The sequence below is a fragment of the Bufo gargarizans genome, chromosome 2 (assembly GCF_014858855.1).
Source record: "Bufo gargarizans isolate SCDJY-AF-19 chromosome 2, ASM1485885v1, whole genome shotgun sequence".
Classification (NCBI taxonomy): domain Eukaryota; kingdom Metazoa; phylum Chordata; class Amphibia; order Anura; family Bufonidae; genus Bufo; species Bufo gargarizans.
The window spans coordinates 145,841,763-145,860,773 of record NC_058081.1 but is presented as its reverse complement, the minus strand read 5'-3'; the positions used below and the strand labels follow the sequence as shown (position 1 = coordinate 145,860,773).

At 46.0% G+C, this 19,011-nt stretch overlaps 1 protein-coding gene across 1 annotated transcript in view; it reads left to right on the top strand.

Moving 5' to 3' along the window:
• The window catches only part of TMC3 (transmembrane channel like 3), a 93,150-nt gene that overhangs the window by 61,390 nt on the left and 12,749 nt on the right, over positions 1-19,011 (top strand). The window contains exons 11-14 of the mRNA XM_044277065.1: positions 289-399; positions 3,352-3,477; positions 16,593-16,671; positions 16,754-16,796. Coding sequence (XP_044133000.1) covers positions 289-399; positions 3,352-3,477; positions 16,593-16,671; positions 16,754-16,796 — 359 coding nt within the window. The remainder of the gene's footprint in view (positions 1-288; positions 400-3,351; positions 3,478-16,592; positions 16,672-16,753; positions 16,797-19,011) is intronic.

Here is a 19,011-nt window from a genome sequence, read left to right as displayed (position 1 = left end):
AGCAGTTTTTTGTTTGTTTTTGGGGGGGGGGCGCCACAAGGTTAGCTCGCACAGGGCGCCTGAACACCTAAGGCCGGCCCTGGCTGCATGTAATAGCAGCGGTGTCCTCTGCTAGTTATCTGTCGATTGCCAGAAGTGAACGCTTCCCTCCCGACAAACGCTCGTAGCATCGGGGTGTCTAATACACCCTTTAGTCATAGACCTCTGTGAATGAGTGTACAGTATCCAATCTACTTGTACAGGATGAGATAAATATGACACAGAACATTTTCCAATCTTTTCTTACAGGTCTAACAACTTCTACCTGGCTATGCTCCTCTTCATGCTTTTCCTGTGCATGCTGCCGACTGTTTTTGCTATAGTAAGGTATAAGCCATCCATAAACTGTGGACCATTCAGGTAAGTCATCAGCAAAATCTTGACCACTCATTAAAAGCACACAAACTGCTAACAAAAAAGTTTTTTCCCCTATTGCATATTTGTTGCGATGAATGGTTTCTGAACTTCCTAGAATGTGAACCAGATGGGGTGTGTCCCACTGTAGCAGTAGATGGCGGTGAAGGGGATGCAGGGCCGTGCTTTACTAACGGCCACATCACTTTTATCTAATTGTAGAGCAGAGCTTCCTCTCACCTGTATAGTGGGAGGCCATTATAATGAATTCCCAGAGAACCTCTTAAATCAAAACATAAAATTGGTTACTACCGCTAAATTGCCAAAGGGTTCATCCACTTTAAACGTAATAAATAGTGTTGATTGCGAATATTCTAAATCGCAAATTTTTAGCGCGAATATTGGAACTTCGAGAATTCGCCAATATCTAGAATATAGTGTTATATCTTCGTAATCGCAAATATTCTAGATTTTCTTTCATCAGTACCCATGATCCCTCACTGCTTCTTGCTTGTGGGCCAATGAGAAGGCTGCTATATCTGCACATTTTTCGAAATCAAGAAAATAATGACTGGAGATCACAAATTCTCTACTATATGACGAATATTCGCGAAATATTGCGAATTCGAATATTGCCCCTTCCGCTCATCACTGGTAATAAATTGTTGTACACCTATGTGTCTGTGGATAACCCAGCTGATGTTGCAATCCCATATGAACAATTTGCACTTTTAATCAGTCTCTTATATTAAGTAAAGGGCCTTTCACACAGGCAAATGATCGGGCAAGCAATGGCAATTTTGTATGCTTGTTCCTGACCGTTCCCCTGTGTAAGGATGCCCAGCGATCTGTCGACAAAGGGGATCGGCTGCCGACAACAATCTAATGTGTGTTTTCAAGCCACAGATGGTTTAGTATTTTCTAGAATATTCATGAATTTACTTAGAGCCAATCTTTTACCAATTGTTGACGCCCTAAGGGCTTATAGTAAAAAAACTGGGTCACTTAAAGGGCTTGGCCACTTTCTGGTTATTGTTGACCAATGTGTATATACGATATTTATTTGACACTAATATGGCTTTGTTGAAATTCTGCATAATTTTCTGTATTTCATACACGTCTTTTGTGCTGTCCACACAGAGGTCTTGTCCAAAAGATGGCTGCTGATGGAAGGTCATGTGACCAAATCACTTCCATGTGATGTCTCCTCCATTCAAATACACTGCACCTGCGCTAAACAAGTGCAGATGGCAGGAGCAGTGTATCTGAATGGAGGAGACCTCACATGGAGGTGATTTGCCTTTCAGGAGCCATTTTATGGACACGATCTCTGTGTGGACAGCACAAAAGACTTTGTGTACCTTATAAAATAAAGAAAATGGTGCAGAATTTTAACAAAGGCTTTATTAGTAAGTGTTGTATAATTATCTTATATACAAATTGGTCAACAATAACCAGAAAGTGGCCGACCCCTTTAAGACCTTCACACTTCAGTTATTTGGTGAGTGATCAGTGATTGTGAGCCAAAACCAGGTGCGGCTCTAAGCACAGAGCAGGAGCAGATCTTTCCCTTATACCTGATCTCTGTGTCGGCTTCATTACTGGCTTTGGTTCACAATCACTGATGGAAATCAACGAAGTGTGAACACTGCTTTACTTGAACTGACCCAAACAAGATTTAAACAAATCGGCCGAGTCCATTAGAGCATTTTGCTAAGGTGATCTGTCACCAGTCTTTATTGCCCTTAGGGTAGGAAAAAAAAATAATAATCATAGCTTCCCTATGAGCCGACTGGCCATCAGTGTTGGTAAACCAGGAAACACGTGCTGCGAGTAAGACTGCAGGTTACACTAGCGGTCATGTCATCTGTGCCATTGCTGCTGCAGATTTTTTTATTTATTTAAACAAAGCCAATATTCACATTTACAACTGTGCTGAATTCAACTACTTTTTCAAACTAAGCCTAACAACATGCATGAAATATGATTGTGACACTTATGAAACATATAAAAAAAAAACTTTTATTTTATTATTGTTTTTGATGCCATGAGGCATTCACGGATGCTTTACATGCATTACATTTAAAGGATAACTGTCATATTTTTTATTTTTTGGGGGGAGTATTGGATTGTGGTGATTAATATCTCCTTGGTGGCTCTATTTCAACTTTTCACTGTGTACTCAATTACCCCTTAATTCCACATTTTTGTTCCCTGTACTGCCTACTTTTACCTGTGCTTAAAAATAAGGTTGCTAGGCATGGTCCGTCTCTGTGTTGAAGGACGGAGGACGCAGAAGCACGCAGCGTGCAAGGTCACATTACTGACAGCCAGGGACTGTAAGTAAATGATTAAAGCCAGGTCCTCCCCAGCAGCTGATAACAGTGCCTGGGCTGTGTGCACTTCTCCCTGTCCCTGCACTTGGCAGACGCTCCCTCACTCAGCAGAGCTGGACAATGCAGGGTCGAAGCAGCGCATAGCAGGGAAGGGAGATCTGCCATCTGCTCAGTGTATAAATGAAAGCAACATGTGGTACGAGGACCCCTCTGTGCTGCAGGAGATTAACCCTTTAGGGGGAGGGCTCTGGTTACTGACACTTTTGGGGGGCTATTGTTACTGGCTAGTGAGGGCAGGCGGGATTAGCCTCAGGGTGAGGGCAGTGGCGGCCATCTTAACTGAATAGTGAATTTGCCTGTTTTATACAGACTGGTTGTTAAGGGCTGAATCTTATTAAATATGGGGTAAGTCAGTCTAATAGTAACTGATTCTGGAATATCATGTTATTAGTAACTACATATATGAAAATTGAAATTAGGGTCTAAGTGTGACAGTTATCCTTTAAGTATCAAGGGGTAAAATAATACTTTCTTATGTATAAATGAGCCCATGCTTATTACTTTCTTTTCCATTGGAGACATTCGTCATGTAGGTAAAGCTCTGTAACAATTATCCCAACAGTGGACAAGAGAAGATTTATGACATCATTTCAGAAACCATTGAAACAGATTTCCCAGCTTGGTTCAACAAGGTCATGAGCTATGTCAGTAGCCCTGTCGTGGTGGTTCCAGCTCTGCTCCTTCTCTTGTAAGTGATCTATGAACCATGATAGTTTATAAAAAAATATTTGACCATGATTTATATTGCATATAGCTCAAAAGGCAAGGTGAAATTATAAAATGTCACTTCCTGGGTGAGCAAATAGCTACCATTGAACCCTATTAATAAACTGCTGTCAAGAAATAACATGACATGACATGATGGGTGGAGGTGGCTTCAGCATCTACAATAGTCTTGTCCTCCTAGCATTTGCTCCCTTTACTTCTAGCATTAACTCCAAATACAGAGGTTTCCTAGCATTATAGACATCTGCTTCTTTCAGATGTTCTTTAGAATTTATTATGTTTTATAGATGCAGTCACATTGACTGCACCCCCTATCCAAGCCATTGAATGCAGTGCGAGTGATAGTCAATTTAAACCAAAGCACGTTTAGGGTGAATATCCACATACTGGAAATACTGCAAATTTCTCATGTGGATTCACATATGGAAAATCGGAAGTGGGTTACTGTACTAGCTATGTAAAAGGAGATTTTAATAAATCTAAGGCCTCATGTATTACTGTACAGCAGCGGCTGCATGAAGCGCACGGCGTCATAGCAACCAATGACGCCGTACGCTCATGCTGTCAGGAGGAACCCCAGCCGGGTTTCCACGGTCCGCTCTCGGCCGCGGAACACGGCCGTGTGCATAAGGCCTTATCCACATGAAGTGGAAAATTTTCACACTAAAATTGGCCTGCAGTGCAGATTTATGAATCTGGGGCATGTCAATTTCTATTTCCGATGGGCCTTAAATTTGTTGTGAACTTTTCCTCTTGAGGTCACTTGTAAAATGAAAATCTGCAACAAAACCCAATTGTTGCAAACTCCTTGGTCCTCCAGCTGGCCTCAGTTTACTGGCCCCTTCCAATGAGATGTTGTGTTGACACGTGACCACTGCAGAGAATCATGGGCTTTAGAGGTCACACGTGTTGAGACATCATTTCTGGAGCTGGAAGTACAGGGACTGGCTGGGGGACCAGTAAAGCCTCGGCATGGGAGCAGCAGAAGGTGAGAACACCATTCTTTTTTTTTCAGGTTAGCTGTTAAAATATGTTGTAGAAAATCCACATCACATTTCACAGCAAATAAGCATGATTTGGTGTAGATTTTATGGCAGATTTCCCTGCAGAATGAGGGTCAGATTTTCAGCAGAATTATCCATAGTAAATTTGACCCATGTGAAATTAGCATTAATTGGGTTCCTTTTTTTTTTTTTACCGATAACCTATTCTCATGATAGGTCATCAATATCTGATCATGGGGGTACGACACCCGGAACCCCTGCTGATCAGCTGTTTGAGAAGGCATCGGCGCTCGCATAAGTGCCATGTGATGTCACTGTCACGGCCATGGTCGTGACTCCTGAACCGCATGCGGTTGTCAGCGGTTTTGGTTTGGTTGTCAATCACAGATGAGGGCTGTGGCATTTGCCTCACCTGTGGTTGCCTCTGGCAACAGTATGTATGTGGCAGCATAGCAGTCTGAGCTGTATCGTGGCAGCTTGCTATGTTGTGCATGCGGTTGCGTTTGGTATGTGTGCACTTGGTTTTATGTTATTGTGTGCACTTTCCCTTTAAGTGGTGTTTTCCTTTCCCTGGTGTTGGAAGGGTTAACTCCCTTTCTGTGTGTGTGACACTGGGTGTGTCTGCGTGGGTGTGGCCTCTCAGGCCTATAAAGCCTCTGTGTTTGGCATGTGTCAGTGGGTTGCTTCAGCCATGCTTAGCTGGAGCAGCCTCCTGTGTATATCATCTGCCAGTGGGGGCCACCCTTGTGGTCATAGGTTTATCTGTGAAGTTTATGTCTTGATGTTCAGTTGATGTTTTCCTTTGTCTCTGTTTATTTGCAACTACGGATGTCCTGGTTACCTGTGTGTTATGTGTGCTGTGTCCTCTAGTTGTTCTGTGGACATTAGTAGTGCATGCATGGGTTCCAGTCAGCGTGGCTGTGACAGGTACGTGTGGAACTAGTAGTTCGCCTGTCATATCTGTATGTTGTATGTGTTTCCCCATTCCTTGCAGCTTGGCCAGTGAGACCCCTCTTCCTCCGTGTCCAGAAGAAACAGGCCGTCTTACCCTGACTCCTAGTTCAGGGACCGGTCGGAGGGTGAGTTAGGAATCCGAGGTTCCTGAGCATGGGCCCTCCTACCTTCAAGGTCGGCCCATGCAGCTAGGAGTTAGGGTCAGGTTAGGGACGCTTTAGGAGGTGACCTGCTCCCTAATTCTGTCATCCTGGCCGAGCAGCCTAACATCTTCTGGCATCGCACGGCTGAGGGTTTTCCCCATCCTCAGCCGTGACAGTCACGTTTATCGGTCGCATGGCCTAGGTACAGCTCAGCCCCATTGAAGTGAATACCAAGCACAACCGCTGTACAATAGTGCCAGGAGTTTATTGGGCACGGAAATAGGTGCAGTTAAATCTTATTGCATATATACCCTATACTGGCTAACTAATGTGTATCTAATGGCCCTGTGACAGGCAGATGTTGGAATGTTTTCCCTGAGAAGGGTGACCCATATAAAGTTTTTCACCAAAATGGCTCTTCAGGGAGATAAGCAAAGAGTAGCAGTGTACCGTGTCTAATTGCTGTAGCGGTGGCCACTATTAAACTAGGCCATTAAATGGTGACTGGTGGAAGTTAATTCCTGGGACTCCCAGTGTCTTCCGGCACAGCAGCTCATCTTTATGTACAGCTGTGACTAGTATAGCAATTCAGCCCTTTTCACTGGATCTGAGTTTATCAAGGCATAGTAGAATAACTAAAACTAATAGGCATGGCCGCACAGATGACAAGTTACCGTGTCCGAATAAAGAAGGTGGCATGGTACCTCCATACTGATGATTGGCAGAAGTCACAAAATCTCACAGTCACAAATGTGGATCAATCAGAAGATATTGTAATTATGCATTATGTTTAATGATACAATCTGTTAAAAATGGATCCATTATTATTATCCAGCCTAAAGTGAACAATGAGTGCTAGTTCCTGTTTAAAGTGAATATGGCGCTAGGTCAGAAGCCTTTGATGTAATGGCCGACTACATTGCCCAGGAAATAACTTCACAATCAAAGAGGTTGTCCAACCCCCAAAAAAGTGTGGAAAAGGAAGAAACTCACTCACCTATTCAAAACTGCTGTGTTCCAGTGATGGTGGTCATGTGCAGCTTGGACATGCATCACCACTGAGGCCAATGAATGGCTCCAGTCTGTTGGGGACAACCCTCAGTGCTGAAAAAGCTTGAGTGGGTTTCTTTCTTTCCCACAGTTTTCCAGTGTTCACTCATTTTTGGGGAGGTCAAATTACAGATTAGGTATAAAGTGTTTATTCAACTGGAAGATAATATAGTAAATTTCAGTGGCTGCAAACTCCTACAGCAACAGCCAATGCTGATGAGGATTGCAAGGAAGAGAATATAAATAATATGGAGAGCACTCAAATATCTGGTAATTGTAATGAAGTTATACCTCATACAGATAAATATTAAAAATTATAAAATGTTATTCAAATTAATACATATAGATAATCCCACATATACACAACATGATTAGTAAAAAAAAAAACATGATTGGTAAAAAAAAAGAAAAAACTAAGAAAGGAAAATGTATAAGTTAACTAGTGTCTACTCATAGTGACAATTGATTCAATAAAATCGTATTTCCAGAATACTGTATATTTTACAGTACAAATTTTGGTGCATATACTGATTGCGGCAATAGTCCATAAATTGACTCTGCACTGTCACTGCGCTGATATATCAGATAGCTGGAAAATAAGAGAATAAGTTGCGATATGAGTAGTCTATGAATTGTCCCATATAATTCACTGCATCATCATATCTCAATATTGGAGATACAGATTTAGATAAGTAAGCTTGGATAAACAGCTTAGATATACAGCTTTGATATGCAGTGCACGTTACCACTCTTGAGCTTCGTACCTGTATGGCGATCCTTCCAGACTCGGGATCTGCAGTAAGTCTCACCTAATCGGCGTCCCACGTGTAGTGGGACTGCCGATCCTTCCTAGGAGCCGGCAATAGTCATTGGAACAAACATCACCAGGAAGGATCGACAGGGACGCCAGGTGGGACGCTGATTAGGTGAGACTTACTGCAGATCGAGAGTCTGGAAGGATCGCCATACAAGTCCGAAGCTCAAGAGTGGTAACGTGCACTGCATATCAAAACTGTATATCTAAGCTTACTTAATCTGTATCTCCAATATTGCGATATGATGATGCAGTGAATTTTATTTCAAGACACGGAGGCTCATATTGCTTAACCCTTTCTTTACTGACACACAACAGCAGCAAAGAATTCAACAACAAAATCAACCAATGGGCACACATCCCTCCCCCTAGCCCCAGTATAAAGGGACCACCCCTTCAGTCTGTCTTCCTCTTTCTTTGCTGCTGCACACAAGTTAAGTATTCCACCCTCCTGCTTGCAGGTGCTGGTGGTCTATATGTTTATATTGTTTTGTTCCATATATATCTAGGTGGTTTAGATCTGTAGGTTCTATCTATCCATATTGTATCTGGACTTGTAGCCCGTTTTTATGTACTATCGCCCAGCTATCTGGGGGAGAGGGGGGTTTCTTGCAACTCCCCTTGTTGTCGCCGTTTTGTTCCTGGTTAGGAGATTTTTTCGCCTTGTTATCGCGGCCCTGGGGTTGTTCTAGCGGCGCCCTTACCTTCTCCGCCGCTGTACTGTTGCGCCCGAGGTCTCGCGATATTGCGGGACCTCGGGGCCTCCTTCATCTGCTCTGCCGCTCATTCCCACCGCTTCTCCTATGCGCCCGAGATCTCGCGAGATTTCGGCCACCATCTTGGGAGAGCCGCACCGCTAGTTTCATTCGGTGGGCGGTCTCTCCAACAGCGGCACCGGTACGGCGGCTCCTCACATGCAGGGTGACTTACTCTGCTTAGTTAGTTTAGTCAGCCACATTAGCCTTAGGGTCAGTTTGTTCTGCTAGTAGGCCTGCTAGGTTTGCACCTTTCCCCTGACATATTGGCCTGGCGTTTTTCTGAGCATTACCATGTCCTCCCAGAAAGCGCTCCCCTCAACACTGGGGACCCCCTCTCATGATGGCTCCCCCCTGCCCCCTCAGATTATGGGGGTTATAACTTCAGGTGGCACTGCCCCTTTAGCCACTGATGCTCAGGCCCTGTCCCTACAGAGGTCCATTTCTGAGGCCATTGTGTCAGCCATGGGGTCCATGTCCTCAGCCTTGACCCACTCAATCTCACAGGTGCTCATTGCTAATACATCAGCTGCAGTGACCCCTAATCCCATTTCCATGCCTGCCCCTAATGCCTCCAGAACTGATATGACTGATGGCCTGGTCCCATCTAATGACAGCGCGCCTCGGCCGCGCAAAAGAGCCTGTCCGCCCCAGGCAGAAAGAGCACGGCACTGGAAGTCGGCCCGGTCTCAACCCGAGCTTGAGTCTGATTCAAATGCGGAATCCGAGGAGGAGGCTTTGTTGGAATCCTATGATGATTCCGGGGATCTGGATATTGATGGGTCACCCCTCCAAGGGACGTCTGTCTCCTTTTCACCTTTGCCCCGGCGACCGGTAGAGGTCGACCAGGCGGAACCCGGTCATGCCGTTTCTCTTTTGGATCCGGCGGGTGCCCCACTTTTTGACCCGGACTCCCTGCACCACCCCAGGTCCGCTGAGTGGCTTCCGGCACCTCACGTTGCCAATTATCTGGATTCCATGGTCCGCAAGCCGCTTAGCAAGGAGGCACGGAACAAGCTCCGGGCTGAATGCCCTCGACCGGCGATACCTAATAAGGTATGCGAAACCCCGGTCGTGGACCCAAAGATGGTCCAATTCCTGTCGAAAACGGGATTTAGCCCCAAGAGAGGCCTAGACTCAGCTCTCAAAGCTTGTCAGGACAAGTTATTAGACATTATGGGGCCCCTGACAAAAATCTTTGATTTGGCGGAATCCGCCGTGGCGGAAGGTCAGCTGGTCGACCCGGAGGAACTCCGTGGTTGAGCCCAAGGAGCCATTTGCATGGCAGGAAATGCAAATACCTCCCTGAGTATTGAGAGGCGCAAAGCCATCCTCTTAAAAATCGAGCCTAAGCTGACTAACATGGCTCTGTCAGAATCAGGTAAAGAGGCCCAAGGTTTCCTCTTTGGGGATCCCTTCATTAAGGAACTGGGGAAGTTCGTAGGGACCTTTACCGCCCTTGATAAAGCCCAGACGTCAATGCGTAGGGTATTTAGCGGAAGGGTTTCCACTAGGGCTGGCAGTACAGGGGGCCGTCTGTCCGGCCGTTCCTCGTTCCAGACCCGAGGTTCGGGTCGAGGCTCCTTCACCTCCTACCGCCCGCCTGTCCAAGACCAGAGGCGCCAACCGTCCTTCTTCCCTTCCCGTGGTGCTCAGGGCCGAGGAAGATCTTACAGAGGAAATCCTCAGACGCCCATTTGGTAAGTCTACCTCCTCTTCTCCCTTTTTCGGACCGTTATGTAGGGGGCAGACTCCAACATTTTATGCATGTTTGGGCGTTCATTACCAGCGACCCGTGGGTACTGTCCACGGTTCAGGGTTTCCACATACAGGGAGTGCAGAATTATTAGGCAAATGAGTATTTTGACCACATCATCCTCTTTATGCATGTTGTCTTACTCCAAGCTGTATAGGCTCGAAAGCCTACTACCAATTAAGCATATTAGGTGATGTGCATCTCTGTAATGAGAAGGGGTGTGGTCTAATGACATCAACACCCTATATCAGGTGTGCATAATTATTAGGCAACTTCCTTTCCTTTGGCAAAATGGGTCAAAAGAAGGACTTGACAGGCTCAGAAAAGTCAAAAATAGTGAGATATCTTGCAGAGGGATGCAGCACTCTTAAAATTGCAAAGCTTCTGAAGCGTGATCATCGAACAATCAAGCGTTTCATTCAAAATAGTCAACGGGGTCGCAAGAAGCGTGTGGAAAAACCAAGGCGCAAAATAACTGCCCATGAACTGAGAAAAGTCAAGCGTGCAGCTGCCAAGATGCCACTTGCCACCAGTTTGGCCATATTTCAGAGCTGCAACATCACTGGAGTGCCCAAAAGCACAAGGTGTGCAATACTCAGAGACATGGCCAAGGTAAGAAAGGCTGAAAGACGACCACCACTGAACAAGACACACAAGCTGAAACGTCAAGACCAAGAAATATCTCAAGACTGATTTTTCTAAGGTTTTATGGACTAATGAAATGAGAGTGAGTCTTGATGGGCCAGATGGATGGGCCGTGGCTGGATTGGTAAAGGGCAGAGAGCTCCAGTCCGACTCAGACGCCAGCAAGGTGGAGGTGGAGTACTGGTTTGGGCTGGTATCATCAAAGATGAGCTTGTGGGGCCTTTTTGGGTTGAGGATGGAGTCAAGCTCAACTCCCAGTCCTACTGCCAGTTTCTGGAAGACACCTTCTTAAAGCAGTGGTACAGGAAGAAGTCTGCAAGGTAAGAAAAACATGATTTTCATGCAGGACAATGCTCCATCACACGCGTCCAAGTACTCCACAGCGTGGCTGGCAAGAAAGGGTATAAAAGAAGAAAATCTAATGACATGGCCTCCTTGTTCACCTGATCTGAACCCCATTGAGAACCTGTGGTCCATCATCAAATGTGAGATTTACAAGGAGGGAAAACAGTACACCTCTCTGAACAGTGTCTGGGAGGCTGTGGTTGCTGCTGCACGCAATGTTGATGGTGAACAGATCAAAACACTGACAGAATCCATGGATGGCAGGCTTTTGAGTGTCCTTGCAAAGAAAGGTGGCTATATTGGTCACTGATTTGTTTTTGTTTTGTTTTTGAATGTCAGAAATGTATATTTGTGAATGTTGAGATGTTATATTGGTTTCACTGGTAAAAATAAATAATTGAAATGGGTATATATTTGTTTTTTGTTAAGTTGCCTAATAATTATGCACAGTAATAGTCACCTGCACACACAGATATCCCCCTAAAATAGCTAAAACTAAAAACAAACTAAAAACTACTTCCAAAAATATTCAGCTTTGATATTAATGAGTTTTTTGGGTTCATTGAGAACATGGTTTTGTTCAATAATAAAATTAATCCTCAAAAATACAACTTGCCTAATAATTCTGCACTCCCTGTAGAGCTTGTCGCTCCCCCGGTGGTTCCCTCCCCTCTTCCTTCCACGTTCCGGTCGCAGGCTTCGCAGAGCCTCGTGGACGTGGAATTGCGGGCCCTTTATCTCAAGGGGGCGGTGGAACCGGCCCCTCTCGATCGCGATGGGGTGATCAGCAGTATTTTCCTGGTGGAAAAGAAGGGAGGCCAGTTCCGTCCCGTCATCAATTTAAAGGCCCTAAACGCATTCGTCAGGTACAGGCATTTCAAGATGGAGGGCATTCACCTCCTGAGGGACATGCTGCTTCCCGGGGACTGGATGGCCAAGTTGGACCTCAAAGATGCGTACCTGACGGTTCCAATAGCGCTTCCCTCCAGGGACCTTCTTCGTTTCCGCTGGCAGGGGTCGGTGTGGCGCTTCACGTGTCTCCCCTTCGGACTTTCGTCCGCCCCCTGGTGCTTCACCAAGCTGTTGCGCCCGGTGGTGGCGTGGCTTCGCTGTCGGGGGGTGAGACTCATAATTTATCTGGACGACATTCTGATTATGGCTGCGGACCAGGCCTTGCTCCTGGCCCACCTTCAGTTGTCGGTACGTCTTCTATCCTCCCTGGGTTTCATACTCAACCGGGAGAAATCTTGTCTGTTCCTGCTCAGACCGTGGAGTTTCTCGGTTTCCAAGTGGACTCTCTCTCTTTGACTCTGAGTCTTCCTCCTTCGAAGGTGCGGTCGATCCGCAAGGAGTTACGTCGCACTCTCTCCCTTCCACGGGCTTCACTGCATCATTTGGCCAGGGTGATCGGTCTCTTATCATCTTCCATTCAGGCTATCTTCCCGGCTCCCCTTCATTATCGGGCCCTCCAACGTCTCAAAATCGCTCACCTGCAGGCCGGTGCGTCTTATGCGGATCTGGTCTCTTTGGATCCGGAGACGAATTGGAATGGTGGATTGCCAACCTCTCTGCCTGGAATGGCAGGGCTCTGTTTGGCCCCCATCCGGATCTGGTGATCGAGTCGGACGCCAGCCTTCACGGTTGGGGCGCCCACTGCGAGGGGGTTTCCACAGGTGGCCCTTGGTCCACGGGGGAGTCTCACTTGCACATCAATGCCCTGGAGCTTCTGGCGGGTTCCTTTGCCATTCGCAGCTTCACCTGCGGGAGGGCCAGGGCATGTATTCGCCTTCGCATGGACAACATCTCAGCTGTCCGTTATATCAATTCCATGGGGGGTACCCGGTCGTCGATGTTGACTCATCTGGCCAAGGAATTCTGGGATTATTGCCTGGACCGCAACGTTTCGGTGGTGGCGGAATATCTACCGGGATTGCACAACATGCTGGCCGATTAGAACTCACGCTACATCTCGGATGCCAGCGACTGGAGGTTAGACGTGGAGGTCTTTTCTGTCATCGTATCTCGTTGGGGTCCGTTTTCAATCGACCTTTTCGCTTCACGCTGGAACGCCCAACTTCCCAGATACTTCAGTTGGAGACCGGACTCGGCAGCGGAGGCAGTGGATGCCCTTCTTCAACAGTGGTCTGAAGGGGTGATGTATGCCTTTCCGCCATTCTCGCTGATCCCGCGGATTTTGGCCAAGATACGCCTACATGCCTCGGAGCTGGTGTTGGTGCTTCCTTTTTGGGGCACTCAGTCGTGGTTCCCTCAGCTCTTGGAACTTCTGATGGAGATTCCCCTTCTGCTTCCCCTCCGGACGTCACTGCTGTTGGATCCTCTGAACCATCCTCATCCTCTGGTGATGGACGGGTCCCTTCGTCTGCTGGCTTGCAGAGTGTCGGGTTGTCTTGGCAGACCGAAGGACTTTCGGAGATGGCTGTTTTCCTATTGGAAAGTGCGTGGGCCCCGGGTACCAGAAGAGCCTATAGGGCAGCTTGGCGATCTTGGGCTGGTTGGTGCCTCCTTCGGAACCTGGATCCCTCTACAGCTGCTGTAGGTGAGTTGCTTCAATTCCTCAGTTCCTTGTATGATGATGGGAAGGCCTATCGCACTATAAATGTGTTTCGATCGGCTATTTCTTCCGGTCATAGGGGTTTCGATGGTTGTCCAGCTGGACGTCACCCTTTGGTGTGCCGGTTGCTAAAGGGCTCCCGATTTGCGCGGCCCCCCAGGCCTCGTTTTTCTAGTTCTTGGGACGTTTCCTCCGTTCTCTCTTTTCTTTCCTCCTGGCACTCCAATGAGGACTTATCCCTTCGCCAACTGTCGGCCAAGTTGGTTACCCTTTTTTGCCTTATTTCTTGCAAGAGGGTTTCAGATGTCCGGGCCTTGGATCATGACGCCCGGTCTTTCTTTCCGGAGGGCGTTACATTTCACATTTCTCGGCGTACCAAGACTCATATCACGTCTGTGTCTTACCCTGCTTTTCCGTCTTCGGTGGCGCTCTGTCCGGTTACCTGTCTGAAAGAGTATGAGTCTAGGACTCGGTCTTTGCGGTCCTCTTCTGCTTCACAGCTGTTCATATCTTTCCGGAGACCCTTTGCTCCGGTGACCGCTGTGACCCTTTCGCGTTGGGTGAAATGGATCTTGTCTCTGTCTGGCATTGACACTACCATCTTTACGGCGCATTCCATTCGTGGTGCTTCGGCGACCTCCTTGGCTCTATCTGGTGCTCGCCTGGAGGATGTCATGAGGTTTGCGGATTGGTCACGGGTCTCCACGTTTAGGGAGTTTTACTTTAGGCCGGATCCTCATCTTTTCACCTCTATTGTAGGAAGGCTTTAAACTAGCAATATGAGCCTCCGTGTCTTGAAATAAAATTGTATGATTTTCCTAAAATATGACGTAAAGTCATGATTTTATGAGACACGGAGGCGAGTATTGCCCCGCCCTTTGTTTATCCCTCCCTTGGGTTTATGTGATCTGTTTATGGGGTTATGTTGATGTTTAAGGTTGTTGTTCATGATTGACTGATATTAATTTATTGCTGCTTTGTTGCCGCGTCGGGTGCTCCGGATGGGTGTACCATGTACGCTTCTTGACGTTCTTGCTATTATTACTATTATTTATTTCTTTTAAGGTTGATCCTTCGCTGCTGTTGGCCTGCTGTGGATATCTTCTGCGGTTTCTGTTGACGCCGTGCCTCCAAGTTGGTTGTTCGGGGACGTGGTGATCGCTTCATTGGAGTTCTCCTGGTTCCGGTTGTTCCAGTTCTTCCGTTGATGGACTTGTTGAGACAAAGAAAGAGGAAGACAGACTGAAGGGGTGGTCCCTTTATACTGGGGCTAGGGGGAGGGCTGTGTGCCCATTGGTTGATTTTGTTGTTGAATTCTTTGCTGCTGTTGTGTGTCAGTAAAGAAAGGGTTAAGCAATACTCGCCTCCGTGTCTTTCATAAAATCATGACTTTACGTCATATTTTAGGAAAATCATACAATTATATGGGACGATTCAAAGGCTACTCATATCGCAACTTACTTTGCTTATTAGAGCTGGCTTGTTTAAGATCATAAATTCCAACAATTGAGTTTGATTTGAGTGGAACTCAAATTATATTGAACTTTTGGATATTATGAATACTGCAAATTCTGAACGTTACAATTTGCTGTGACACACTGTCAACTTTTTTAGCTGCTTATCTAAGCTGGTTTATCTAAGCTTTTTTGGGCCAGATTTATTATTAGCTCAGGTCAGAATAATGGAGTGAAAAAGTCCCCAAAAAAGTCCCAAACGCTAAAACTGCGCACAAATTTGCAACTTTTTTCTGCTCTGCACTATGCTCGCCAGTTTTCTGAAAGTGGGCGTGTTTTCTTATGTAAATGAATCTCTAGACAGATTTACTATTGGGACTATTTAAAAAGTCGCAATTTCACTCCAGTGAGGACCATGCTTATCTTATGAGACTTTTTAATAGAACATGCGACTTTTTCATAAAAACGTGCGAATTTTGTAAAGCTGCTTACTGATGGATAAACTGCTACCGTCAAACCACATTTATTACAGTCTTAAAGGGCCGATCATAAATCTGACTTGGCTAAAACTGACTTTAGCCATATGTTAAAGTGGAGTGAGCTGTCAGAGTCATGATAAATCTGGCCCTTTATCTTCAGCAATTTGGGAAGTCAATGCAGTGACATTTTGCAAGTAATTTATAGCTGGTTTATTCAAGCTTCATATCTCCAGCAATTCAGTATACTAGTAATATTGTGGAGCCTCCTAGCCGTATATCTGAACGGGTGTTTCCGAATCTCTTATTTTCCAGCTATCTGATATATCAGCGCAGTGACAGTGCGGAGTCAATTTGTTGACTATTGCCGCAATCAGTATATGCACCAAAATTTGCACTGTGAAATATACAGTATTCTGGAAATACGATCTTTTTTAATCAATTGATTTCACAATGAGTAGACACTGGTGAACTTATACATTTTCCTTTCTTTGTTTTTTCTTCATTTTCTTTTTTACCAATCATGTTTTTTTACAAATTATGTTGTGTATATGTGGGATTATCTAGAGAATCTTTTTTTTGGAATAATTTGAATAACATTTTATAATTTTTTATATTTATCTGTATGAGGTATAACTTCATTACACTTCACAGATATTTGAGTGCTCTTAATATTATATATAGTCTGTTTATTCAACTGCTTAATGCATCTTAAAAAGTATACTGCCTTAGGCTAGTGAACAGCCTGCCGGATCCGTGCTGCCGCTAGTGCACAGGTGCCGCCGGAGGTCCTCTGCAGCCCCATTGACTATAGTTGGGACGGGACAGAGTTCCGGTGGCAGCGCGGCAAACATGCCGAGAGACGTCCGGAATAAAACTATGACATGTCGGCAGCACACGTGCACTAGCGGCAGCACGAATCCAACAGGATGTTCACCCGTTGGAACAGCCTGCCAGAGAAGGCTGCCGCTAGTGTGAAACTAGCCTTACACTTTGAGCCGGTATGATCTCTTTGGCTTGGTATATTCTGCTAGTGTCACAAAATAATGATTTTTGTCTAAGTACATTCATTACTTATAATTGTATTTCTGTATTTTATTTTATCTTAGCATGTTGATTTATTACCTTCAAAGCATTGCAAGGTCATTAAAATTCACCAATAATCAGCTAAGAGCACAGATCCAAACTGTAAGTAGAGGCCGTGAGTAATCATTCAAAACCATAATTACTTATGCCACTTCCCTTTTTAAACATGGAGCTTTTCTTTTAGGAAAGGACGGAAGACAAGAAAAAAGTGTTTCAATTGGCTGTAGGTGGGTTTTGAAAAGAAGTTTACTTTCAGCATACTCCTGTTGTTAATAATCCTGCTCACACATGTAACTCATGTTTTTATCCAGAAAATGTCACATCTGCACTGTCCTGATATAATTGACAGCTAAATCTTCAAATTCCTTGCTTCCCCTATAACTGGGGCTGACAGAGAATATACAGGAGTATAGTTGCTCCCTTTCCAGCTAAAACAGATTCCACTCTTGTGGAAAGGTTTTCTACAGGATTTTTGCTCAGTCATTTAGACGAGCATTTTTTAAAGGGATTCTGTCATCAGTTTTAACCCCTCTAACCTAAACATATGCTCATGTCCATAAAAATAATCCTAAGCTGGCCTTATTAAACATCACTGTGGCTCTATTTGCCCCAAAAAACAGGTTTTATAACCTGTCAGTCACTTACTTAAGGTGCCCAAGGGGAGGCCCGTTAATACAGGGTGCCCGGCCGCACCCCTCGCCGTCCGGTGCCCAGCACCGACTTCCCTGTCTTCCCTTCTACAGCTCAGCGCCGCCACGCAATCCTCCCCGTCCCTCTGCCAGATCCCGCGCCTGCGCACTAGTCTCAGAATGATGCGCCAGTGCGGACTCCTGGCAGCGGCTTCGTTGAGCGCCAGCACATGCGCACTTCGCTCAACAAAGCCACTGCCCGGAGTCCGCACGGGCCCATCAGGCTGAGCCTAGTGCGCAGGCACGGGATCTGGCAGAGGGACAGGGAGGATTGCAGAGGCGGCACTGAGCTGTAGAAGGCGGCGCTGAAGACAGGGAAGGCAGCGCTAAAGACAGGGAAGGCGGCGCTGGGCACCGGGCGGCGAGGGGTGCGGCTGGGCACCCTATATTAACGGACCTCCCCTTGGGCACCTTAAGTAAGTGATTGACAGGTTATAAAAAAATGTTTTTTGGGCAAATAGAGCCACAGTGAGGTTTAATAAGGCCAGCTTAAGATTTTTCTTATTAGTCTGGACATGACTTTATGGAGCTTGCTTTGTGCAGTAAGGCACAGTGATGCTGGAACAGAAAAGCTCCTTCCCCAAAATGCTCCCACACAGTTGGAAGCAGACAATTGTCCAAAATGTACTGGTACGCTGAAGCATTAAGATTTTACTTCACTGGACCTAAGGGGACTAGGCCAACCCATGAACAGCAAAATCATAGCATTATCCCTCCTCCACCAAACTACACAGTTGGCACAAGGCATCTCCTTGCATTTGCCAAACCCAGACTTGTCCCTCAGACTGTCAGAGAAGTGCGATTCATCATTCCACAGAAGATGTTTCCACTGCACGAGTCCAGGTTTGGAATGCTGCAGTTATTGAGTGAGCACAGCACTGGTGACTTTTATGCCTATGCATCTCAGTGGCAGCCTCGCTCTGTACCATATCCTGTTCTGTTACTTCTTGGCTTAGTTTCTGTGGTTCCACTTTGAAAGAACACAACTCACAGTTGTTGGTGGAATATATAGGAGGGAAGAAATGTAACAAACTGACTTGCTGCAGCAGTGGCATCTTATTACAGGACGATGCTGGAATTCAGCAGTTCTTTAGAATGACATTCTGTCACAAATGTTTGTAAAGGCAGTCTGCATGGCTATACTCCTGAATTCAATTATTAGGAGAGGTGTCCCTATACTTTTGTCCATATAGTTGGATCAACAGTGTCACAGTCCAACAAAGGTACTATCATGTATACAGTTAGCTCTCTGGGATCATCAAAATAAAAAAAATTGTGGGAGTGCTCCTTTAAGGCTACTTTCACACTAGCGTTGTTTAAATCCGGCGTTTAATTCCGACACTGGAACTGCCCGCCGGATGTCCTGGTACTTAAGGACACATAACGTACCGGTACGTCATGTGGTGTTCCGATCACTGCCGCCCGGCCGGCGGTGATCGGAACAAGGTGCCTGCTCAAATCATTGTCAATTCAGACCTGCAGTTTGCTGCACTTTTTGCAGTTTCTGATCAGAAACTTTTTTATGCCTAAAATATATATGTCCCCCCCCCCCCGCACCCCTGAATGATTTCATGTTGGCGGGGTGCAGGAGGGATGGGTTGCGGACGGTGCGGGAGGCGGGCGGTGTGGCAGGCGGGATCGCGATCCCCGCCCGCCGCCCATTGAATAATCGTTGGTGTACAGTGGGTATACCAGGGTGCCAGCACATTGCTGACACCCTGGTATAAACGGCTGACATCTGTGATGCGATGTC